Source organism: Copidosoma floridanum, unplaced genomic scaffold, assembly GCF_036245765.1.
Source record: "Copidosoma floridanum isolate Cflo_tuat_1 unplaced genomic scaffold, Cflo_Japanese_pri ptg000007l, whole genome shotgun sequence".
NCBI lineage: Eukaryota > Metazoa > Arthropoda > Insecta > Hymenoptera > Encyrtidae > Copidosoma > Copidosoma floridanum.
In genome coordinates this window covers 9676353-9702645 of record NW_028321884.1, presented here as the reverse complement: position 1 = coordinate 9702645, position 26293 = coordinate 9676353, and the positions used below count along the sequence as shown (strand labels likewise).

Genomic DNA, 26293 nt, shown 5'->3' with positions numbered 1-26293 from the left:
AATTGTTTTAGGATAGTGAAGCAAGACCTAATATCTCAAAAGATAAAAAGCTTTAATGTAATGAAGCATACTGCTGTCAATTCAGAAATCTAAACAATTGAACCAGTTCATTGGCACATTATATTAATCCTAGAAATATATTTTTACACGGAATTTAATCACTTCATTTGTCCACATATTTTATTTTCCTACTTTTCGTCATCACTCAAAAGTTGGTCTAATTTTTTATACCTTTTATCTTCTATTTGCTCTTTGAACTCCTTAATAAGATTTACTTTTATCTTCCAATTCTTTTGAAGCTGATACATCTACGTTAGGATACACTTCTCCAATTTTGTACACACAACTTTTTTGATTTTCCAACTGCTCCAGTCTTTGGAGTTTTTGTTCATGAGTTTTGTAAGGGCCTCCTTCACTTTCCTCTAGATACTCATCATAACAAAGCGCATCCTCTTGATAAGACTCTGGAGGTAGTTTTTCTTCTTTATTTGAACTCTGGGCTATAATTGTTTTGGATGACATGGTCCTGTAATTTCATGAACGAATTTTATTTTTCTTCATTGATTCGTTCCCACTTTTTACCTGAATAACCTAGGAGAGTTTTCATTGATACATATGTATTTTTTTTTAAATTAATGCTTCGTTTTAGGTTATAAATTTATTATTGACGTGTTAAATACCAGGAACTATTTATTTATTTGAAAATTTTAAGGATAAAACATAAGTACCTCCTTGAAAATTCTTAATACTTAGTTTTCACTACTACATACAGCATAATCTATACGTTTCTTCGTGTACTTAACTATTATATTTTTACCGAAAGATTTACCTGCCTAAAGTTTTTGTAGATAGAAATGAATGGATGATTTGTAATGTTAAAAAAGCTTCAATCAATCAATTTTTTTCCTAATTTTTCTCAATTTTGATCTGTAGTACTGAAGTATTGGCAATCGACTTTTCGATTTATAGATCTTTAAAATAATAAGTTGCGCTTGCGTCACTTGCTGTCATTCAGTCATTGAGTCATTCGTCATTGATAAAGTAGATGTTATACCTATAGGTTTTTTTTTTTTTTTTTTTTTTATATTATAGTGTAGATTCGTTCACCTTACAATCCATGGGACGGTCGGGGACAGTGTGGGCGAGTCGGAGACGAAAGTGAACAAGTGCTCTTCTCCGATCGTCCGCGATCGTCCCTGACCGTACGCGATGCGCAGTTGTACACGTTAGGTTAGGTTAATGCTGTATGTAAACAATAGTTTGTAAATAAAGAAGTGCAAATACAAAAAAGTTTGTTTACTTTTTGCATTAATCTAACCTAACGTGTACAACTGCGCATCGCGTACGGTCAGGGACGATCGCGGACGATCGGAGAAGGGGAGAAGAGCACTTGTTCACTTTCGTCTCCGACTCGCCCACACTGTCCCCGACCGTCCCTGGATTATAAGGTGAACGAATCTATTATCAAAGTTTGTTGACATGCGGAACCCACCGACAGTTAGTACAGGTTGACGCTAGCGCTACCCGACCTCCCGACCATGCGGCGTTACCACGACCTACGTAACTTAACTGCTGGCAGCATTTGCGGAATACACCCATAGTCCGCAGGCTAAGTATACGTCCTTAACCGCCTTTTTCACTAACGTTTAGAATAATGATTGAGACAATCAATGATTGTATCATGAGTTTTTGTATAAAGTTCAATTTATACAAATAAGTTGGTAAATATAGGCACACATGATTAATATTTAAACATTTTAAGCTGTATAAATATATAACATAGATTCCAAATATGCATTATTACCGCTGGAATATGCTAACAAAACCAAATATCCGTCTTTCTCACCCAGCAAAATAATAGGTATCTGTATAATCCTGTATCAATTTATTGCACACATGCGAAATGTTCAATGACAGTAAACAATGACATAATTTCAAACTTTACTTTTAACTCTTCATTTCACACGTAATTTTACAATGCAATTGATAAATTATTATTCATACAAAAGTATTAATATTCTTATAGGAGGTCGATTTTCAGGCAAAAGATTATTTGTAAACTTGCCGTAAACAGCACAGCCAATGTCAACTTTTTATTTTCTATCTACACAACTAGTTGCGGCTGGTTTTAGCGTTTCAGATTTCTAAACTAAAAAGTGGCCCTAAAATTCTGAAGGAAAGCTTTAGATATTTTAGGCCCTAGAGCCATGTTGTCAATTATAAACCAGCCGCAACTTATTTGACAGATACAAAATGAAAATTCAACATTTTCTGTGCTGTTTGCGGCAAGTTTACAATTTATCTATTACTCGAAAGTATGAATATATATAGGAGGTTAATATTCGTATAAAACATACACTGCAAACTTGCCGCAAGTAGCACAAACATCGTTAATTATTTATTTTGTATCTATTTCAAGAGTTGCGGCTGGTTTATAAGTGACTAAATGGCTCTAGGGCTAAGCTGCCTAAAGCTCTCCTTCAGAATTTCAGAAGCAATTTTTGGCCAAAAAAATCACGACCGCTAGATGGCGCTGATCCTAATGATTATAACTACTTGTAGTAGAGCCATTTGATTAATTATAAACCAGCCGCAACTAATTTTGTAGATACAAAATAAATAGTAAAGATAATTGTGCTACTTGCGGCAAGTTTGCAGTGTATGTTTTATACGAATATCAACCTCATATATATTTATACTTTTGGGTAATAGATGAATTGTAAACTTGACGCAAACAAAGCAAACAACGTTAACTTTTTATTTTATATTTATGAAATTAGTTGCGGCTGGTTTATAAGTAATTAAATGGCTCTAGGGCTAAGCTGCCTAAAGCTCTCTTTCAGAATTTCAGAAGCAATTTTTGGCCAAAAAAATCACTACCGGTAGATGGCGCTGATCCAAATGATTATTACTATACTTATACTAGAGCCATTTGATCAATTATAAACCAGCCGCAACTAATTAAGTAAATACAAAATAAAAAGATAACATTGTTTGTGCTACTTGCGGCAAGTTTGCAGTGTATGTTTTACACCATTATCGACCTCCCTTATATTTACACTTTCAGGTAATAGGTAAATTGTAACCTTGCCGCAAACAGCACAAACATCGTTAATTATTTATTTTGTATCTATTTCAATAGTTGCGGCTGGTTTATAAGTGGATAAACGGCTCTAGGGCTAAGCTGCCTAAAGCTCTCCATCAGAATTTCAGAAGCAATTTTTGGCCAAAAACCAAAAAAATCACTACCGCTAGATGGCGCTGATCCAAATGATTATTACTATACTTATACTAGAGCCATTTAATCATTTATAAATCAGCCGCAACTAATTTGATAAATACAAAATAAAAAGTGAACATTGTTAGCACTATTGGCGGCAAGTTTACAATTCATCTATTACCCAAAAGTATAAATATATATGAGGTTGATATTCGTATGAAAAAATACACTGCAAACTTGCCGCAAGTAGCAAAATTATCTTTACTATTTATTTTGTATTTACGAAATTAGTTGCGGCTGGTTTATAATTGATCAAGTGGCTCTAGTATAAGTATAGTAATAATCATTTGGATCAGCGCCATCTAGCGGTAGTGATTTTTTTGGCCAAAAATTGCTTCTGAAATTCTGAAAGAGAGCTTTAGGCAGCTTAGCCCTAGAGCCATTTAATTACTTATAAACCAGCCGCAACTAATTTCATAAATATAAAATAAAAAGTTAACGTTGTTTGCACTATTTGCGTCAAGTTTACAATTCATCTATTACCCAAAAGTATAAATATATATGAGGTTGATATTCGTATAAAACATACACTGCAAACTTGCCGCAAGTAGCACAATTATCTTTACTATTTATTTTGTATTTACGAAATTAGTTGCGGCTGGTTTATAATTGATCAAATGGCTCTAGTATAAGTATAGTAATAATCATTTGGATCAGCGCCATCTAGCGGTAGTGATTTTTTTGGCCAAAAATTGCTTCTGAAATTCTGAAAGAGAGCTTTAGGCAGCTTAGCCCTAGAGCCATTTAATTACTTATAAACCAGCCGCAACTATTGAAATAGATACAAAATAAATAATTAACGATGTTTGTGCTGTTTGCGGCAAGGTTACAATTTACCTATTACCTGAAAGTGTAAATATAAGGGAGGTCGATAATGGTGTAAAACATACACTGCAAACTTGCCGCAAGTAGCACAAACAATGTTATCTTTTTATTTTGTATTTACTTAATTAGTTGCGGCTGGTTTATAATTGATCAAATGGCTCTAGTATAAGTATAGTAATAATCATTTGGATCAGCGCCATCTACCGGTAGTGATTTTTTTGGCCAAAAATTGCTTCTGAAATTCTGAAAGAGAGCTTTAGGCAGCTTAGCCCTAGAGCCATTTAATTACTTATAAACCAGCCGCAACTAATTTCATAAATATAAAATAAAAAGTTAACGTTGTTTGCTTTGTTTGCGTCAAGTTTACAATTCATCTATTACCCAAAAGTATAAATATATATGAGGTTGATATTCGTATAAAACATACACTGCAAACTTGCCGCAAGTAGCACAATTATCTTTACTATTTATTTTGTATCTACAAAATTAGTTGCGGCTGGTTTATAATTAATCAAATGGCTCTACTACAAGTAGTTATAATCATTAGGATCAGCGCCATCTAGCGGTCGTGATTTTTTTGGCCAAAAATTGCTTCTGAAATTCTGAAGGAGAGCTTTAGGCAGCTTAGCCCTAGAGCCATTTAGTCACTTATAAACCAGCCGCAACTCTTGAAATAGATACAAAATAAATAATTAACGATGTTTGTGCTACTTGCGGCAAGTTTGCAGTGTATGTTTTATACGAATATTAACCTCCTATATATATTCATACTTTCGAGTAATAGATAAATTGTAAACTTGCCGCAAACAGCACAGAAAATGTTGAATTTTCATTTTGTATCTGTCAAATAAGTTGCGGCTGGTTTATAATTGACAACATGGCTCTAGGGCCTAAAATATCTAAAGCTTTCCTTCAGAATTTTAGGGCCACTTTTTAGTTTAGAAATCTGAAACGCTAAAACCAGCCGCAACTAGTTGTGTAGATAGAAAATAAAAAGTTGACATTGGCTGTGCTGTTTACGGCAAGTTTACAAATAATCTTTTGCCTGAAAATCGACCTCCTATAAGAATATTAATACTTTTGTATGAATAATAATTTATCAATTGCATTGTAAAATTACGTGTGAAATGAAGAGTTAAAAGTAAAGTTTGAAATTATGTCATTGTTTACTGTCATTGAACATTTCGCATGTGTGCAATAAATTGATACAGGATTATACAGATACCTATTATTTTGCTGGGTGAGAAAGACGGATATTTGGTTTTGTTAGCATATTCCAGCGGTAATAATGCATATTTGGAATCTATGTTATATATTTATACAGCTTAAAATGTTTAAATATTAATCATGTGTGCCTATATTTACCAACTTATTTGTATAAATTGAACTTTATACAAAAACTCATGATACAATCATTGATTGTCTCAATCATTATTCTAAACGTTAGTGAAAAAGGCGGTTAAGGACGTATACTTAGCCTGCGGACTATGGGTGTATTCCGCAAATGCTGCCAGCAGTTAAGTTACGTAGGTCGTGGTAACGCCGCATGGTCGGGTAGCGCTAGCGTCAACCTGTACTAACTGTCGGTGGGTTCCGCATGTCAACAAACTTTGATATTTTTTACTGTTTTCGCTCCCATGCCATCTGATATTTCGGAGTTTGTTGACATGCGGAACCCACCGACAGTTAGTACAGGTTGACGCTAGCGCCACCCGACCATGCGGCGTTACCACGACCTACGTAACTTAACTGCTGGCAGCATTTGCGGAATACACGAATACACCCTAATTTTTACTACGGAAGCCCGGTCACGACATCTACTTATCTACATAAAAACGTATAATACTGCTCATCACTGCTCATGCTCAAGGCTCAACTGCATAAATACGCGTACTACAACATTAACTACTACACATAACTTCACGTATACCTATCTTTCACCGTGCTCTCTTTACCAGAATTATAAAATCCAAAGTATATTTTTAAAATATGTATATATATACATATATTTTGTGTAGTAATTATAGTAATCAATAATAAGTAGTGCCATGTGCCATATGATTGATTTTATTAAACCATATGAGTAGAATATTTATACTTTTGGAGGTCGAGTGAAAGATAAATTATGAACTAGCCGCAAACAAAGCAGAAAACGTCAACTTTTTGATGTATTTCTACACAATTAGTTGCGGCTGGTTTATAATCGATTACATGGATCTACTGTAAGTTGTAATAGTTATTTGGATCAGCGCCATCTAGCGGTCTTCATTTTTGAGCGAAAAGTGGCCTCTAAAATTCTCAATCAGAGCAATCAGGATTAGAGCTATTTAGTCAATTATAAACCAGCCGCAACTCATTATGAAGCTATAAAATGAAAAAATAACGATATGTGTGTTTTTGGCGGCAAGTTAACAATCTATTTTCTACCAAAAAATCGACCTTTTATGTATTTACACTTTTAAAGATAAATTTTTGTGTATAAGATAGATTGTCAATTTGCCGCCAAAAACACACGTATCGTTATTTTTTTGTTTTATAGCTTTATCATAAGTTGCGGCTGGTTTATAATTGATTAAATAGCTCTAAGCCTGATTGCTCTGGTTGAGAATTTTAGAGGCCACTTTTCGCTAAAAAATGAAGACCGCTAGATGGCGCTGATCCAAATTATTATTACTATATCTTACAGCAGAGCCTTTTAATTAATTATAAACCAGCCGCAACTTTTTTTGTAGGTATAAAATAGAAAGTTGATATTGTCTGTGAAATTTGCGGCAAGCTTACAATTTATTTTTTATATGATAATTGACCTCCAAAAGTATAAATATTCCACTTATCTTATATGGCTTATAAAATTGTCGAATCTGTTTCTATGCGATTGGCAGACGACCAGACGAAAATAAAGTTAAGTGTCAGTGCTATCAGAAAAGCAATAGCAAGTGTTAACAATAGGAGAATGGAGCTTGCAGTGTCAAAGCTCGAGCCTGCAAGTCGTGGGCCGTGGCCAATGCGATTATTATAGGACTTGATTGTTGAGTGTGTATTAAACGTCGAGCAGAACAAACGATAACTGAAAAATTAAGAGAGAGAGTATTATAGAGCAGCATAGAGCAACATATGACGACAGCTCCGTGAACTCGGTGCCCTGGACCCCCCTGCAGGTATGAAAAAAGACATCCAGCAATTATATGTATACATTTATACTCATAATATCATTATCATAAGTACTAAGACTAGTAGGTTGTACTTTGGTGTTATATTACACATATTATGAGATATATTATACTCTTTTGCATGCACGTATACTTAGTAACTGAAATCGATTCACATAACTAAGTTTTTTTTTTCCTCATCCCTCCAATTCTTCCAAAGCAGAGCTGCTCCGAAACTAACCCCCGCTATAAGCTCGTCCACACACTGTATGTATGCGTATATGTGTTTGTTGTTACCCCCTTAATATCATCATCACATCCAGCAAAGCAACAGCAAGTCAAATAGCGTATACTTACCTATATAGCTTTTTGATTCGCGGATCATGAAAAAAGAAAGAGAGGGAAGCTCTGCTCTCTTGAGGGAGCTTGCACTACTGCACATTTTTTGTTGTTGTAGCGTTGTTTAACCATTGCATAAACAGCAGTGGTCAATAAAAAATGTAGCTTTTACGTGTGGTTATATTTATTAATGACTTGTCGTAGTTTGTTTATTTCTCAAAGAGACGAGGATCTTGTGTGCGAAAACTCAGAGGGAAGCTCTCCTTTGTTTTGTTGTTAGTTGTAATTTCTGATAATATGAGAGAGGTACAAGTGTAATGATGATCGAAAAGACTGTGGCGATGATTGTTGTGGCTATTGTGTTATCGTGAGAGACGATCAATAGTGATTTGGTGTAAACAAACGACGGCAGCGGCGTCTTTCTGGATGAAATCAGGTGATACGGTGTTTATGTTTACGTACAGCTCTAGATTAGGTTTATTCTTAATGATTTCGAATGATTTTTTTTTTTTTCTTTTATTAAAAAATAAGGAATACGTATTTAAAATGAAAATTAAGCTGGTTATAATCGAGCTTTGATTTATCTTAACTGTGCTTTTATAATTTATCATTTTTTATTCATTTAAATAAGTAATTTTTTCATTACTCTGTTTTTGAAAAATTGACGTTTTTTCATTGATTTCTTTCATCGTGCAGTAAAAATGTTATATTTTTTAACTTCATGAGCGTTGTACCAGTTAGAGAAAACGTTACCACAGTATCATCCATACTTTTAGGGATGTTGTCTGCCTGTGTTGCAAATTTTTCAAGTATTTGTTACTAACTAGAACAAAAAATTAATATAACGACTTATTAAATGTTTCAGGGAACATAGAGCCATGTCTACACATGGAGAATGGGCTCGATTGCTTCGGTGCTGCAGTGGCATTGCTCGGAGTGCTCTCTGATAAATCCAACGGAGGCTCCCCAATGTGCGCGCTGTGGCCAGTCACGCCTGAAGAGCGATGAAAAAATTGCGCCAAATTATCTCCTCCTTCGCGATTCCCTGACCCAGTGCTCGGCCAACCCGAGGCCGACGATCGACGCCAACAGCAAGAGGATACAAAAGAAGACAAGAAACAGTAAGTCCCGCTCGTCCTCGACCTCTTCATCGTCATCCGCGTCATCATCGTCCTCGGGATCCTCCAGTACTCCACCTACACCACCTCCAAGGTTTCATAGTCGAGGTTCTACCAGTTGCAACAACTCTGCAACTGCCAGTGCCTCGGCAACCCTCGAACCACCAAAGAAAGTACCTTTTATTGTTAGCCTGCCATCCACCTCACCAGCTGTACAAAAGAACCAGTACGAGATCTTTCTTTTACTAAGGTATGTTCAGTTGTTTCCTTTAAATAACAGACTTTAGTATCGTACTAAAGTTTAGTGAAATAATAATCTCATCTCTTTGCAGTCACAAGCAAAACGATTTGGATCCCTGTAGTGTTGCAAAAAAGCGCAGAGGCTCCTGGTCGAGTGCTAACGAAAGCAATGAGGCGCGTCTAACGAAAGCCTCGTCGTTGCCGTCGCTGGTGACCCAGTGGACATGCATTCGCTGCTTACAGGATAACCGGTGCCGTGCAGTGCCCAATTGCACGGCTTGCGGTGCCAGCTCCTCGATAACCGAGACTCAGAGAATTGGTGTGAGGAAGTGCCGGAGACTGAATACTAGGAGAAGCAACGTGCCTAAAGCTGCTACTGCTGCACGACTGGATCTAGTAACAAGGGTGACGACTGGCTCGGAGACCCGGGTCCAGGACACCAATGTTCATAATGTGATTTCACTAGTGGATAAAAGTAGTAAGCTAGAAGGTGAGAATGTTTATTCAGGAATAATTGTTTCAGAGTTTTTGCTGAAAGTAAACTTGATTTGTTTGTCAACCATTTATTAACATTTGACGAAAAAAATAATATCTAAAGGATAATGTATCATTCAGGTGATGCAGTTGACTGTGACAGTATGCATGTATTTTTTTTATTGATGTTTGAAGTCTGTAAAGAATCACCTTGACTTTATATACTAACAAGACTTAGGATTATCAGTTGTGTATATGTATATAACCATCTGCTTTGGTACTCCAAGTGGGGTTAGAGAAAAAAGTAACTCAGTTATCAACATGATGTTACAAAGCAAACGTTTTTGTGGGCTGTTTGATTTAATTTTCTCTTACTCTTGATATGTATACGGTATTAATGTTGGCGTTGCTATGTTTTGTTTTTTTGTTGTGTTTATACACAATATCGAAATATAAATTATATGCCACTAGGCTTTCTCTGCGAATTTTTACAAGTACCAATGGTAAACACATCGAAACCATTTTAATTAATTTAATTTGCATATTTTTCATGCCGTTTACAGAAATGGCTCAACTTACGAGTTTGAGTCGTAACGAGCGTACACGTGGTAGTGGCAGCAACAACCACGATGACTGGACGCTTCCATCGGTTGATGGCCTGCACTCTGGCACGTCGGCCAGCTACATCGAAAGTAGCATCGAAAATTCAAGGTACGGTAAAATTTTCATCAAATATCCGTGCAGTATGAAAACGAAATATAATGGTAATGACGGATGTTTTTCAGTCACTCATCGTCACAGCGCTCGCCAAAACGCCACAGTCCATCGATGTACGAGCGCGTCAAGTCCAAAGTCAGTCGTTCGTTATCGAATGGCTCGGTCGTGCAAAAGATCGGCAGCTCGAACACCGATCCCGGAGCCGCGGCTCGTCCAACCAGTCTCATCGTCGCCGAGATGAGCCAGATGCCGGCGGAAGAGGGTCTCTGGAGCTGCGACAACTGCACTCTCGACAACGACCCTGGACTGGAGCTGTGCGAGGCTTGCGATGCGCCTCGGAGTCCCGCGCCCTGCAGCGGAGTCGTCATCAGTGTACCTGCCTGGGAGCCACGCGCCCTAGCGTCGGCGGGGCCGTTGTCCTACAGAAGATCTTTCTCGGACATCGACTCGGTGTCGAGTGCGAGCCAACGCAAAGCGGCGAATCGCCGGAGCCTGAATGACGATGAGCCCCCCGCGGTGCCACCACACTCGGCTGGCTTCAATAGCTCCCGGACCAAGTACTCGTACATCGGTATCACAGATCCGGATCCGGACGTGCCACCACCCCTGCCCAGAAAGCAGAGTTCTAGGTCTTCGGCTTCCGTGAGCCATCAACAGCATGTAAGAAGTGAGTCGACTCGTCCCACTACCAGGGACCACTCGTTTAGCCTGCTCAAGCGCATGTGGACCTGCCGCAAGTGTTCATACGCCTATAACCCGCCCTGGTCGTCAGGCTGTGATATCTGTAGCTCCTCGAGATCGCCCCCGTCGCTCGCCCAACCCAGTCTCATCACTTTAACTGATTCCCGTGAGTTCCCAAAGAAATACGTACAATTGCAATCGATGAACGATGCGAACATTTTTAATCAATCCTTTTTACTGTTAGCCAACAAAAACGGATCGAGCACTCGCAACCATCTACAATCGCCGATTGCGATTTCGCGTGACAGTGTGCGCTACATACCACGAGCGACATTGGCCACAGCCGAGTCCGATCTCGAGGATCAGGTGGATCCACCGACCCCGGGTTCAACTAGCTCGACCAGCTTGACGTCTACCACTGCCTTGTGGACCTGCAAAAAGTGCACTTTAGTGAATCCGGTGTCGCGCTCGACGTGCGAAGCTTGCGGTGGCTCGAAACTTCGCAGCGTCAGCTGCCATCTCGAAGACCCAACGCTGCGCAAAGGCGAGTCCTGGGTCTGTCCGTCGTGCACACTGCGTAATCCTCTTTCCGCGCCAGTGTGTAATGCCTGCAAAAACTCGTCGGATCTTCTGGAACTGCCCAGGGACAGTAGAATCACGCCGAATCATCACCAACAGGTCTGTCGTAACTCGATGCCCTACACTTTTTCTTTCTTGTTACCATGATCAATGTTAGTGAGCCGTTACGTTGTTTGATTTAAGGTTGGCCAGAGGAGTCCCAGTCCTAGATTAGCTGGTGCAGTTACTGCGCCAGTTGCCAGCCCCATGCAGAAGATCGTGACTCCCAGACATAGGAATTCCGTGAGAAAAAACGGGTCGGCTGGTTCGGCAACCGGCGCATCGAGTGCGGTTAGCATAACTGAAAAAAAGCATTCAAAGAACAAAGATTCCAACAACGCGCAGGTGGTTAGTATAACTATAACGCACAAAATATATTTTTTCTATGTTTACTTGACGTATGGGTACATGGTTGCAAAATTCACGTTACAGTGGCAATGTAAATTGTGCACGTACGAAAACAAGAGCTCAAGCGTTAACTGCGAGATGTGCCAAAGTTCCAAGAGTTTATCGCAGATGGTGGGTGACAGGCCCAGGCTCCATCACGAGCCAATTACCAGCACACTCAGGATACAGCGTCAGGAGAGTGTGGTCATGGAAAACCTGCGGCAAATCGAGGAACGAGAGGCTCTCGAGAAGTGGGAGAGAATAGTTCGATACTGCAAAGAGACGAACGAACCGTTCGTCGATGACTCGTTTCCACCGGCACCAAAGTCACTCTACTACAATCCAGCAGAGACAAAGGACAATCACGTGGTGCAGTGGAAGCGGCCGCATCAGATAAATGTCGACTCGAGCATCGACGCCGATCTACCGTGGGCTGTGTTCCGAACACCCCTGCCTTCTGACATATCGCAGGGCGTCCTTGGCAACTGCTGGCTGTTATCAGCCCTGGCTGTGCTCGCCGAGAGCGACGAGCTCGTAAGACGCGTACTCGTGATGCGCGAGACATGTCCCGAGGGTGCTTATCAAGTCAGGCTGTGTAAAGACGGCAAGTGGACTACCGTACTGGTGGATGATTTGCTGCCGTGCGACAAGCGTGGTCATTTGGTGTACTCACAGGCAAAGAGAAAACAACTGTGGGTGCCGCTCATCGAAAAAGCCGTGGCCAAAATCCACGGCTGCTACGAGGCACTGGTCTCGGGTAGGGCGATCGAGGGTCTGGCTACGTTAACCGGAGCTCCGTGCGAGAGTGTGCCTTTGCAGCCGTCAGCACTGCCTAGCGAGGATGAGCTCGACAAAGATCTGATCTGGGCGCAGCTATTGTCGTCGAGGCAGGCTATGTTTTTAATGGGTGCAAGCTGTGGCGGTGGTAACATGAAGGTCGACGAGGAGGAATATCAGAGGAAGGGCCTCAGACCTAGGTGAGTCATTACATCAGGTACTTACTCAAAAGTTGTATCAAACACCATACGCCATACTTTTTTTGGGGGTTTGCAGACACGCATACTCGGTGCTGGACGTGCGCGATGTACAAGGTATCAGACTTCTCAGACTGCGCAATCCTTGGGGTCATTATAGTTGGAAGGGCGACTGGTCGGACGACAGTTCCATCTGGACGATTCAGATGCGTGAGATGTTGATGCCACAGGGTGCCTCGGACGGCATCTTTTGGATATCATTTGACGACGTGCTCAAGTACTTTGATTGCATCGACATTTGCAAAACACGGGTAGGCTGGAGCGAAGTTAGACTGAGAGGTACACTGCCGCCGTTGTCATCCCTCAGACATCTGTCCTGCGTTCTTTTGACCGTTCTTGAGCCTACCGAGACTGAGTTTACGTTGTTTCAAGAGGGACAAAGGTATTTCTTGTTTTAATTCATGTCACGATTACATGTATTAAATATTCGTAAAGTAATAAAAAATCACGATCTCTTTTCCACAGAAATTCCGAAAAGTCGCAACGTTCACAGTTAGATCTCTGCGTAGTCGTATTCAGGACGCGTTCACCAGCTGCACCAGAAGTCGGTAGACTGGTGGAACACAGCAAGCGCCAGGTACGCGGCTTCGTTGGCTGCCACAAGATGCTAGAGCGTGACCTCTACATCGTAGTCTGCCTGGCCTTCAATCATTGGCACACGGGTATGGAGGATACCTCGAGTTACCCAGAATACGTGCTCGCAATACATAGCTCGAAACGATTGCTCGTAGAGCAGATATCGCCACCAGCTTTCGTGCTTGCCGATGCAATCATTAGTCTTACCCTCGCAAAGGGCCAGAGGCATGAGGTAGGTGTATTAATATTGCAAATACATGGTTTACACTTTTTTTAGGAGATTAATTTTCATTAGATGATAATGTTCAATTGTTACAGGGTAGAGAAGGCATGACTGCTTATTATTTAACCAAAGGTTGGGCAGGTTTAGTCGTAATGGTTGAAAATCGCCACGTCAACAAGTGGATTCACGTAAAGTGTGACTGCCATGAAAGCTATAATGTTGTGTCTACGCGAGGACAACTTCGAACTGCCGACAGCGTCCCTCCTCTTCATAGGTAATTAAATAATTTGTTTTCAAACCTTACTTGAACGGCAAAACAATTTTTTTTTTTTTTTTATGTTTCAGACAAGTGATAATAGTGTTAACTCAACTCGAGGGTAGTGGCGGCTTTTCGATAGCTCACCGACTGACCCATCGGTTGGCTAACAGTGGACACCTGCACGATTGGGGTCCACCTGACACCGAGCATTGTCCTCCCATTGACACGCAAGTCGAGGGTCTTCACAGCCCACGTCTTATAACTTGAGGGCCTATTCGTTCGACGTTGTTGTTGTTGTCTGCACAACATTTTCCTCTCTTTGCTGAATCTCTCGAGGTGGGAGCTATTACGATACCAAAGTTTTTATTTTCAACGAACGCACTTGCCAAAGGTCATTCCCGTTCCCATGTGTGCTATTCCCGCGTTGTGTAGTAGGTGTTTCGTATTAGTTATCCAGCGCGGGAAGTACAACTGCGTGATTGTATTTTTTCTTCTCCTTTGAGGTAGGGAAAACAAATAAATACTTTGAGTATTTTCTTTTTTATAAAAAGCTAATCTTTCACTTTGTCTCTCTAACGAATGGACAAAACATGTCCGTTCTTCTCTTTTCTGCGTTGCACTTGTATATAAGCACAAGGTCGGTTGCAGTAGTAAATTTTTCGAGGACGTAACAATATTGCAAAACATACAGACATTCATAGTGAGCGAGGTTGTACGATGGAATTTTCGCGCAAACTAGGCTCTTACGTTTAATGTATACAATAAAAAAAAAAAAAAAATTATTTTCTCAACGTAACGTGTAATTGTTGCAAGTATAAGGAGGGTAAAAATAATCGAAAATAAAACAACTCCCAGAAAATGAAACTATTCTTCTTCTCTTGTTTGGTAAAACTGTGAATTATGGGCAAAGTATAGTGAAAAAAAATTATGGTAAGTGTATGTGTTGAAAATGAGGTGTGAACTAGAAGTAAAATACGTTTTAGTACAGTTGTAATCTATTTAAAGTAGTTGGATAAACAAAGAAAGGCTTTATCTTTAAAATAAATTTTTTAATCCAAATATTTCAAAGAGAAAAAGAGTTAAACCGTACATATTAATGTGCAAACTTTCAAGTTCTTGTGATTTTTAAACAAGTAAATATTTAAATGGATGTTTAGTCTTGAAATGAAGTGACTGGTTGATATATTTTGCAAAAAAGTAATAACTCTGAAATACAAAAAAACATATGCTAAAAATGGAACTAAGTTGTAGTCAAATCAAACGTTACTTCTTCACAATAAAGAGTAAAAAAAGTTGGTCTTGAACATTTTCACTGCCAAAATATATCCAAATGAACAATACTTATTGAATTAATAATTCCGAGTTGAGTGGACTATATTCAGTTTAAAAAGAATTATGTACAAATATTTTGGATCTTAAAAAAAATATAATATCTAGTCAAATATAGTTGGAAAACACACTCCAATAAAGTATGTTATTAAATAACTTTTGAATCTCATTGCAAAAACTTGAGGCACTTGTAGAATGAATATATTTGAATGTTTGAGAAAACAAATATAATTTTACAAAGCACTTGATAAACAAAATTATGGCCCAAAAACTTCCTAAAATTAACCTTTTTGTGCCTGTCCAAAAGAAACTTTCATCATGAGTATTTTTTTCCGGTTATAATTTCTGTTAATATTTTGATATTAAATGCACAAATACTTTGAATATGATCTTGCCAAGTTTAATTAATTTTTTTACACACGATTTCTTAAATTTATTTTTTAGCTGCCGTAGATTATTAAGTTTAGTAATTAAGTGTTGAAGATAATTTTTACTATATTGAAATAAAGACATATTTTCAATTGCATTTGAAACTCACTACAACTATGTGAATATACAGTGAATGTATTTGATGTTGTATAAAAAATTTGTAACATTTAAAAATTGAAAATTTTAATTGCATTTTGTATACATGTGTGCAGGGATTTATTTGAAATAATAAGTAAAAATTAACTTTTCAATCAAACAGCATTATCAGAAATTTTTGTTTGCGCTATAGTATGTGGAAAATAGGTGTTTTCCGCACTATTTCTAGTGCAGAAAGTCAATTTTCCCGCATAATGTAAGGCAAAAGTTTTACCGCATACTGGAATAAGATTTTGCTACACACAACACACCAGTTTTCAAAATTTATACCTATTTTACACTTATTTTCCTCACACTAATTGCGAAAAATCTTGTACGCAACTCGTGCGGGAAATCGTCTTTTCCGCACTTGTTACGTAAATTACTATTTTACGTTTTATTGAACACTATGTTTTTATGGTTATATTAATTTTTATTGGTAGGTATTTCAATGCGTGCAATCAGTATTTTAAGAACACTATGAAAAATAATGATAAATAAATAAATAAAAATTATTGATCTGTATGAATAACGTTATTTTTATTGTTCTTCACAATACCCAATTATGAAATGTCACTGCTATAGATTTATTGCTATTTTTAATACCTTATCGATGTGCATTATGCTGTTAAATAAAATTTTAATTGTCTTTTTTCAAAGCAATCAGTTTTGATACTCACAACTGTATTCCAAATACATTTGGTGCTTTCGTTCTAGCGATAAACGCCTACGATTTTTCATAAACTTTGGCACGTATTCTATATGACGAAAATTGATTTAAGATGTTTTTTTATAGTTTTCAAAACATCGAGTCTCTTTTTTTCGTTGTTTTTTTTTCAACTCTCCATACTTAACATTAATTTAGCTCACAACGCAAGTTGAGTCAAACCGCGAATTTCACCACGCACATTATTATTAGAAAAAATGTTGTTTGACCAATATCTTTCGTGACTAATCACTGTCGAATTCGTTTATCATCCGTTATATGTCGAAAAAGTTTATTTATTATTATTATTTTTTTTTTCAAGTACATTTCTCTTGTCTCCTGTACTTTGAGACCTTTGACCGACACCCTGAATCTCTACTGTTGATGCAAAGAGAAGTGCTTATTTTTTGTTCTTTGTACTAACGTTATGCATGGCCTAAGACATGTTTGCGTGTTGTGGTTTTTAATACAACTGTGAATTCGACAGAAAGGCAGGAAAACTGAATAAAAATGCGACTGAAGAGAAATTCTTGATTATATTTTTAAGAGACATTGAAAACAGCGTAAATATAAATGAAAATTACGAAAATGGATACGGACTGCACAGTATGAAAAGTGTCGATGCAAAAAATATGATGGTTATAGGATAATTTATTGTAAACAGTAAACAAAATTTAAGTGAGTAAAGGTATGACTGAACTTATTAGCAATTTATTTGTTTCATGTTAAAATTGTTTTAAGCGAAAATGAATATGCTATAATGGACAATTCATTTGATAAAAATGTATATTTATTAGCTTCGTTTTTTTTATACATAATAACTAATAGATAAATGAATAAAATGTTTCTGTGTATCGATAGAATAAATAATGTTTTGATATGTTGTGCGAAAAACCAAACAATATTTTTTACTATCAATATGGAAATAGTGACTTTGTTGTTGCATTCATACTCGTATTGAAAAAAATTGAGCTTGTAAGTGAACTTGTGAGATTCGTAAAAGTTGTATGTGTTCGTATGATAAAAAAAAAAAAAATGAATTCGTTATATACTGAACAAACGTAGGTTTATAAATTGTATATCGTTAACATGTTTTTTTAATTCAAGGTTAAAAAACAAGTAAAGTAACGAATAAAACGCTAATTACTTTTGTACTATTGCAATTAGCTATAAAAATATGCATACTAACAATTCTGCTAATAGTTTACGATTGTCACTGGAGTCCGATTACATTTTTTTGCTTGATAAATGCACAGCTAATGTGCGTTTTCCGTTTTAGATCAACCTCCTGAATTTATTCTTAAAGTTGCTACTTGTCAATTTTTTTTTTTTTTTCCAAAAAACCGTATTGCATAAAATTTATGTAAAATAAAGTGGCAAATGGTTGCATACCGTATGATTTTTGTGCACTATTCGGCGCTTACCATATAATCTGAATGATGAGAGTACAGATCTGCAACGTATCTAGTGCGATTCCATGAGATGTAAACTTGAATGGGTAGTATCAAAAAGGATTACATGATTATGTGCTGTTACTGTCAATTTGTCAATTTGGTGCGTGCATTGCCTAAGCTCGAGTTTAAACTTTGGTCAATTTAAAAAGTTTATAGAAGTTTGTGAGGAAATTTCTTTTTTTTTTTTTTTTTAATAAAAACTTAAGTTTCTTTATTATTCTGTGATCGGAGATTACTGTGAATATAATATTCTGATTCCAAGATGACAATAAAAAAAAAATAACAAACATTTGTTTCATCAGAGAGTGGAATACTTACAAAGTGAATGTATAAAAATTGCAGTTAATTAAAAAAAAATCAAAGCAGCGCATTTGCATGTCGTCGAGTTGTTGTATTCATTGTATTACTTATGTGTATCATAGGAAACAAACATAAATATATATTAAAAAAACAGAAAAAACAAAAAATAAACGAACGTGTGATCTGCCACACTTCACAATCATTGTACGATTTATATTAGATGTATTTAAATGGGAAGGGAATTCGGAAAAGCAAAACAAAATTAATAGAACTGGTACCAGGTCTTCTAAATTCGCGAAAATTGTGATTATAAAATATAATAATTGTAACGATAACGATAATATTAATGAGCGGGATAAGTAAAATACTTGTGGTACGTTAAAGAGACTTTCGACTGGATGTGTAGGTGCAAGATCGATTCTTTCGAGAGACGATTTTGACGAGTCAAATGAATCTAGTAACGATTTTAGAAGTACCTTGTACGACTTGAGACGAAATCTTTCATTAAAATTTAACTATAACAAAAAAACCAAAAATTTTGAATTTTGAAATAGTCTTTTTTGTTGTGTAAATGATGATGTGGGACGAGAAAAAAATAAAATTGATGGAGGCTAAAAATACTAACAAAACATGAAAATTACTTAAGGCCATCGATATAAGAACCAAACGGCGCAGGTAACTGTATGTACTGTATAGTTTTATTTTTTCTGTTCAGAATCACTTGCTTCATCTAATAATCCAAAATGACGTACGATCACCAATGATGTAGAAATCGTTGGACAATTAAATTTTTTAAAGCACTTAAAGTATAGGTCTATTAAATTTGTTAAAAAACAGAAAAAAAAAAAATGAGATTAGCTTTCATTTTACTTTAAAATAAAATACTAGACGATGGACTACACTAATTTGTACTGCTCCCAAATTTTTCTAAAAGTTATTTAACTAGCTGAAATCTGTGCTATTCAAGGAGGGCTCGCCTTGTAAAAATTTTAAAAAAAGAAAAAAAAAAAATAGTGTACGTGAAAAAGAGCGAAAGCGAGGAGTGTGATATTGAATATATATATATTGAGAGAAACAAAATTTGCGAATATAATAGAGTTAAAGGAGAGATTACGTATTATATATATAAGTATATATAATATTTACTATTATATATATAGAGAAACGAATACCAAAATCGTGTTGTCCTTGTAGACATATTTAGTAATAAATCGAAATATAATTCGGTGTATAGTGTCTTGAATTTTTTCTTACAACACCCTTACAATAAAGCTTGATCATAATTATTTTCTTACTTCCTAGCAACTGATGAAGACCCGAAATCATGACAATACATGTTTAGTTCACCTTACGCTTATGATGGAACATTAACTATTCTTAAAATGTTTACAGAGCATGAGTATACGTTGTGCATGTTAAATTTTTTACGGGAGTACATTTGCTTAACAGATTTTTTTTTATTTTTAATAAAAAAATATTGTTTTTTCAGTAAATTTTTTGCTTATCATTGTAACCGAAACAATGTAAAAAAAAAAAAATTATCTTACTTGTATAAAACAGCAAAATTCCAAAATTAGACTAAAAATGTTTGGATGTGAGGTAATCATTATTTTATAAAGGTATTTGTTCATTTACTTTTTGTGATATGAAAAAAAAGTGGTTATATTACTGAAAAAGTTTTTAATCATTACAACCAACTTACATACGTATTGTTTCGTACAAAATGTGTTTTTAGTTATTTTTACGGCACTTATAAAATGTTTCTTTGACTTTCTAGAGAAAAGTGTCAAAGAAAAAAAAAGTGTTTTTTCCTTACACCTCCGCCGAAAGTTCGTTCCATCTGACCCGATTTTGAGCTAGAAAAAGCCTCATATCAGTCCTGCCATATGTGCGCAGAACGAAGTGCGCATGTATATATAGTTATATATTCAGCACCAAGAAGCAGCAGTAGTTATACAATACATATATATATATACGGCTAACGGAGTTATAACCTTTAGAGTTTATACAACACAGAAAATCATCGGATATTTATTTACATAAATTATTGGATATATTTATATGTATATTTTTTTTTTGCACAATTTACATGTATATATAAATTTATTAATTTCATATCAACAGAGTATACAACACAAAATTAAAACTACCAAATTAATGTTTTTTTATCAGTTACTTTCAATCGAATGATTTATTTAGTATATAAATGTAGTATATACATGTCATATTACAAAAATAAACTATGAAATCTTTTATTTAATCGAATTATGCTTATCACAATTATAATAGTTATTGATAATAACCTGATTTATTTTGCACTTACGGATATAAACATTAGGATTTTTAAAATGATCTTTATAGGATCCATGATTCGAATTTAAACGGATTTCTCTTCCTCTCGTTTTGCCAGCACGACCAACCTGCACAAATCCGCGGCCCAATCTGATTTTATATAATATACTACAGTCTCGGCGAGCGTGTATATATAGATATACCTATACACATGTACACTCATCTACGTGCATTTAAGTGGTATTGTTCGAGCGACCGATCGATCAATAATAATGCATAATGCACTAAATCTTTGACTGGATCTTTAAACCATCATTTTTAACAAAACTAAAACCGTGGTGACGAACTTTCGGCGGAGGTGTAAGGAAAAAAAGTATACGTACCACGGCCAAAAAGTGGGGCTACATCTGACCGCGCATTACCGGCCTCGCCTTCGGCTCGGCCGATAATATAGCGCGGTCAGTAATAGCCCCACTTTCTGGCCTAGGTACGTAATATACTATTAACGACCTTGAAAATTTTTTTTTTTTGGAACACACAGTTTTGAAACCATCTCACTGCCGATCGACCGAAATTTGTTTTTCGTTTGAATTTCGTTTTGAATGTTTTCAACCATACCTACAGTTGTTGATTAAACAAAAGCGCACGTCCCACTATTAAATTACTTCAAGCGCTCAGAATACAATTAGATCCACGAAAATTTCGAAAACGCATTAAAACGTCATTACTGGGTTTTATCACTTTCTTCCTGGATAATTCTTCAAACAATTATACCGATTGCGGTGCGTAGTATTGGTTTTCGAGCCAATCAGTTCAGCTTGGCGTTTACGTTGGCTAAAGAACGTTCCGTAGTGCCGTTGAAAACAGTTTGAAGAACCAAGTGCGCGATACTGTAAGTAATTTTTTACTTTCGTGGTACGAAAAAAAAAAAAAAAGGTATCCTCTACGACTGTAAGTTGTTCGTGATTGTAATTATTGGAAATATCCACTAGATTTCGGATGAAAAAAGCAATGGAGTATTGGAAAAACAAGCCTTGCTCGTCGGGAAAAGGAGCCACTCTCTCGCGGGCAAGCGATAACGTCAAGCGCTTGGAAGAATCGTACGCTTCTGCCTCCCAAGAATGGCAAAAATACGTATGCTTGCACATCAGATGCGACTTCGTGGACGGAATGTTGGTGTAACTTTTTTTCTTCCTCATACCTTCGTTATTCATAAATTTCAACGGTAAATTTTTTTCCTCCTTTTATTTCACACAAGTGTCCAAGAGATAGTCGATTATTTCAATGGCAACATACACACGCCCGCAAGAATGTCGAAGATACAAAATTGCGCCACATGGATAGAGATTCAATCGTTCTTGCACTCCCGTTCGAGAGAAGAGTACCATTATAAGTTTTGGTTGACGATCGAGAAGATCCAAATATGGTTTTCACGTCGCAGAAGCCAGGGGATGCAGGCAAAACGAGAAAACGATGATATATCCTCGATGATGGCCAGTGTCGCGTTGACCAATGACGTGGAGGATCTCATCAGTGCATTCAATAATACAAGATTCAATTAAAATGCGTTCATTTTTTTTTTTTTTTTTTTAATCTTACGTTTGTAGCTTTAAAAAAAAAAAAAAATTGTTTCAGTTCTCGATAAGTAATCTTTGCGTGGATATAGAGTAAAATAATTTTTCAACGCAATAAACACAAACTCTTCCTTATCTCAGGGTTACTTACTGCCCCTTCGCTACTTTACACAGTATTTATATATACCGCAGCTGACTGTTGACCAAGGAATTTTATGAAATAAGTAGGTAATTTTACTGGTATTCCTGCACGCCGAAATTCAGAGGGGTACAGTGTACTACAGCAAACGCGCGATATAGGGAGGGGTGGGGAAGGGAGCGATTCGTTGCTCGCAACTCGCAACCCTCCCATACATACATACATATACATGCGCTCTGGGCACCGTCCAATCCAGAATTCCATTTTTAAAGGCATCGATCGTCTGCCGAACGTAGAACACTCGAGTAAAAGTATTTTCCCTTTTTTTTTTCTTTTCCCTTCATCCGCACACACTCCTGCACATCTGTACGTATACATACATAGAGCGCAAAGGTGCGGAGAGTGGCTCCGTGGATGCGAAGAGAGAGCAGCTGCTTAGACGCCATGTGCAAGAGTAATGTGGTGTTGGTGCGGTAAGTATTTTAGTAGTATCTAAAAATCTGTCGTTGAACAAGGACGCGCTTTTTGGAGGACTACGAAGGTAATACATCATAACACACAGGATCAACGGACATATTAGTTCGAGGTTAGCATTTTTTTCCTTTTTTTTTTTTCCTTCATTTTTCGTTTACGAACAGTCGATTTGGTGGATTGTTTTAATTAATTGCTAAGAGGAAGCAAGTGGTTTTTCAGCTTTAATTGTCTAATGTCATCGAACGAACGAAATCTTTCGTATTGTTATTTTCGTCGATTGTGATCTTTCGGGGTTTTTTCAAGTTATCAACACATTTTCGTGGACAACAAAATACGTACGGTTGATCACAATAACTTTAATTTCGATAATAAAAAATCTCGTTAAGATATATATAATAAATTGTTAAAAAAAAAAAAAAATACACGTATGATACGTGAATATTAATTGCATGCATTTGTTAATTACATCATCATGAATATCGTTATCGTTATCGTCATCGTTATCAGCACGAATTAATTTATTAATGAAATAGGTAGGTATATATGTACGAGTCGAAGGATCTCGATGGCTGAACCCAAGAATAATGGCACCCCGAAAAAGTTTAAACAACCGCAAAAACCACGTAAGCGTTATTCGTCATATGAATCGTTGAATCATTGTAGTTGTTTTTTGAAATAATTTATAAAATTAGTCATTTTTAACTGTTTTGTATCATTACCAAACATTTGTGGTGTAGCATGTGTTGCACTCGTGCCATTTTAACGATGAAAAAAAAAAAAAAAAAAAAAAATTTAACAATCCCAAAGGGCCACGTTCAAAGACGGCAACGATGATGACATCGGACTCGGACAAATGCAAGATGATACAGCAGCAGCTGCTCCTGTTCATACACGCGTTCGACTGTCAGCGCCGGGAGAACGGTCCCGAGGCCGAAACGCATAAAAATTGCGTCGTACCTTTGTGCAAAGTCATGAAGGACAAACTGAATCACCTGTCCCAGTGCCAGGAGGGCAGTAAATGTGCCGTGCCGGATTGCGCGATGTCCCGACAGATACTCGATCACTGGAGGGATTGCGCCAACAGAAGCGACTGCGTTGTCTGCTCGCCCATTTCTATCAGTGAGTAATACGATATATTTGTTTTTTCATCAATTTTTGATTTTTATTAAAAAAAAAAAAAAAAAAAAAAAAAAAAAAAAAAAAAAAAAAACAGATGCTCCAAGTGCAGGTCCACGAAAAATCGATTGGAAGAGCGCGCAGGCCAACAAGGAGTGGAAGAATCCCATCAACCGCGACCAGAGGGACAGCCTAGTGATTTTACTGTGAGTACATACACATTATATTGCTATTGGCTGTAGAGAAACTTGATGGGTTACCCGATTGTTTTTACTTTTCAGGTTTCAGGCGATATTGTCGAGCTGCGACAAAGAGACGGTATCGGAGGACAAGATGAGCCGATTGACCGAGTTTGCCAAAAACGTCGAGGCCAAAGCTTACGCCACCGCCAAATCGAACCAAGAGTACTACCATTTGCTCGTGGAGAAAGTTTACCAGATACAAAGATGCATCGGTAAGTGCAGCTACATTTGAATTTAATATAATTTGGTCGCGAAATTTATTGCTGCACGCGCGTGTTTCAGAAGAGAAGGTGCTGAAGAAGAAAAAACAAACGATTCCACTCTCGGATATCTTGCAAAGGCTTGACTTTTGTAAGATTTAAGAGGCCCATTTCTTCTACATGTTTTGGATCCCATGGAAAGTTGCGATGGACATCACAAGAAGATAATCAAGTATTACCTGGATTTTTTTTTTTTTTTTTTTTAGTCAATTTATGATCCGATTGAATGAGAAGAAATGTTTCTATGTACGATAGTCTAATAAGTATAATGTGTGCGCGTTTGAACGGTTTATTGTTGTGTGATGGTGTTTTTTTTTTTTTTTTCTCTTCTTTGGGCGTGTTAGGATTAAGTTATGAAGTACCTGCACGGGACCATTTAAATAAAATGTTAACATTTGTGTATATAACGTTTTGATATAATATTTTATGTATATATTATACTGTGCCATACGACATTACATTATTTAAAAGCAAATTTATCTGACAGCGTATGTATAAAGAGCCGTTGAAACAATCGTGAGGAGTACCTGAAAATATTACGTATGTGTAAATATATTGTGTAAATTATTCGATAAAGCAAAGTTTTGTAATCAAGTGTTGATTTATTTACCAGAGCTCCTAACATGCAAGCGGTCACTAGATTAATCATACTTCCCACGTGATGTATTTCCCGTTTGATGAACGTAATGCAACCAAAGTTTCGCATTTTTTCCGAATCAAATATTTCGAGGCACGTTAAGTTACTGTAAATAAAAATAATGAAATAAAACTTTTCAAACGACAGCAAGTACGCTCTACCTGATTCGATCGTCGAGCTCCTCCACGTAGTTCGTACAACAGGAGTGTGGCATGTAACAAACGTAAGTGCCCAAAAGATTGTTGTCCCATTTCGTCTGATCGATCTTCGTGCACCAGTCCAAAAATCCGGTGACACCGCAGCATTTGAACTGGAAATTTGCTGTTTTAAGTTTTTCCACTCGGGACAATTCATTGCAAAGAAAAAACAAAAAAAAAAAAAAAAACGACCAAATTTTCTCCCTATAATCACCGTGTCGTGAAAATAGTCCCAGCTGTCGAAGTCGTGGCTACTTTTGGCATCCGCGAGCGACTCCAAGAGTCGCGACTCGGCGCCATCCTCTATACTCCTCTGTGCCGAGTCGTGCAAAAACAAAAAGGCCACGGCCATCGCTCCAAAGACTAAAGTAACGATCGCGTGCTGCGCACCACGTGGAAACGACGAGCACGAGTCAACGTACCCTTAGTAATGAAACAAAAACGAAATGGTACCCACGTATTTGGCTCCGTGCGGTGAGCCGAGTGCAACGCACAACCCCGTTGCGGCGAGCAGCCCGAAGCCAACCGGCAGGGCGTAAAACCAAGCCAACAACGCGCCGTAAACCTCGTGGCTCATCAGAGACAACAAAACGTCCCTCGAGACGGTGAAGGTGAGCGCGCTCCCGGCGTACAGGAGACTCAGAACGAGCACGACGACGTCAAGGAAAACGCAAGCCCAGCGCAAGGTGTCGCGGACGACGACGTCACGGCTCGACAGGCAAGGTTTCCGGGACTCGTCGCGAGGCGCGTTTCTCGATTCACCTAGGCCCGGCAGGTCCGGGGTGGAGCCGATCGGGTGCAAGCCGCTAGCGCCCCGCTGAGCTGCGAGGGAATTTTCTCCGCTCATTTCGAGACTCGGGGGACTATTGGTTTTATCAACTCACGTGCGGGTAGTGCCGATGATTTCGTCTTTCGGACCGACCCGGTGGGGCACTGGTATGGCCGGTACCTCGATGTTTTCGATCGGCTACTTGGCAACTTGGGCCGAAGCCCCGCGATGCTAAGGCCGTCCATCAACTTTTGCGGAAGGAAATGAGGCCTCTTTTTTTTACTTTTTTTTTAGTATCCTTACTTACCTCTCTGACGTTG

The 26293-nt window shown here is 37.5% G+C and overlaps 3 protein-coding genes and 1 long non-coding RNA gene across 6 annotated transcripts; 3 read left to right on the top strand and 1 right to left on the bottom strand.

The window, feature by feature from the left end:
* The first annotated feature begins 7015 nt into the window (after positions 1-7015).
* Positions 7016-14706, top strand: LOC106645712 (calpain-D). 3 transcript variants are annotated; one of them, XM_089588463.1, is made up of 12 exons: positions 7016-7263; positions 8459-8961; positions 9044-9441; positions 9989-10136; positions 10211-10989; positions 11068-11501; positions 11586-11786; positions 11874-12805; positions 12882-13244; positions 13328-13670; positions 13757-13935; positions 14007-14706. In XM_089588463.1, the coding sequence occupies exons 2-12, from the start codon at positions 8489-8491 to the stop codon at positions 14185-14187; spliced, it is 4431 nt and encodes a 1476-aa protein (XP_089444589.1). In that variant the 5' UTR covers positions 7016-7263; positions 8459-8488; the 3' UTR covers positions 14188-14706. The 3 variants fall into 3 exon arrangements, with proteins under 3 accessions (XP_089444589.1, XP_014217119.2, XP_089444588.1); XM_014361633.2 differs by having other exon boundaries at positions 11586-11789; XM_089588462.1 differs by lacking the exon at positions 7016-7263 and adding an exon at positions 7763-8029 and having other exon boundaries at positions 11586-11789.
* A 6670-nt stretch (positions 14707-21376) lies between these two features.
* On the top strand, positions 21377-22150 carry LOC149375374 (uncharacterized). The gene is made up of 3 exons (XR_016292845.1): positions 21377-21457; positions 21558-21737; positions 21824-22150. It is a non-coding gene; the product is annotated as an uncharacterized LOC149375374 (long non-coding RNA).
* Positions 22151-22789: 639 nt separating this feature from the next.
* LOC149375373 (histone lysine acetyltransferase CREBBP-like) lies at positions 22790-24547 on the top strand. Its single transcript, XM_089588837.1, has 6 exons — positions 22790-22819; positions 23286-23375; positions 23560-23871; positions 23966-24074; positions 24150-24322; positions 24393-24547. Exons 2-6 carry the CDS (start codon positions 23318-23320, stop codon positions 24470-24472), a joined length of 732 nt encoding a protein of 243 aa, XP_089444963.1. The 5' UTR covers positions 22790-22819; positions 23286-23317; the 3' UTR covers positions 24473-24547.
* A 299-nt stretch (positions 24548-24846) lies between these two features.
* On the bottom strand, positions 24847-26051 carry LOC149375372 (uncharacterized). Its single transcript, XM_089588910.1, has 5 exons — positions 25662-26051; positions 25419-25586; positions 25169-25317; positions 24981-25113; positions 24847-24897 (listed from the first exon to the last, which is right to left on the bottom strand). The coding sequence occupies exons 1-5, from the start codon at positions 26049-26051 to the stop codon at positions 24847-24849; spliced, it is 891 nt and encodes a 296-aa protein (XP_089445036.1).
* Between the last annotated feature and the right edge of the window lie 242 nt (positions 26052-26293).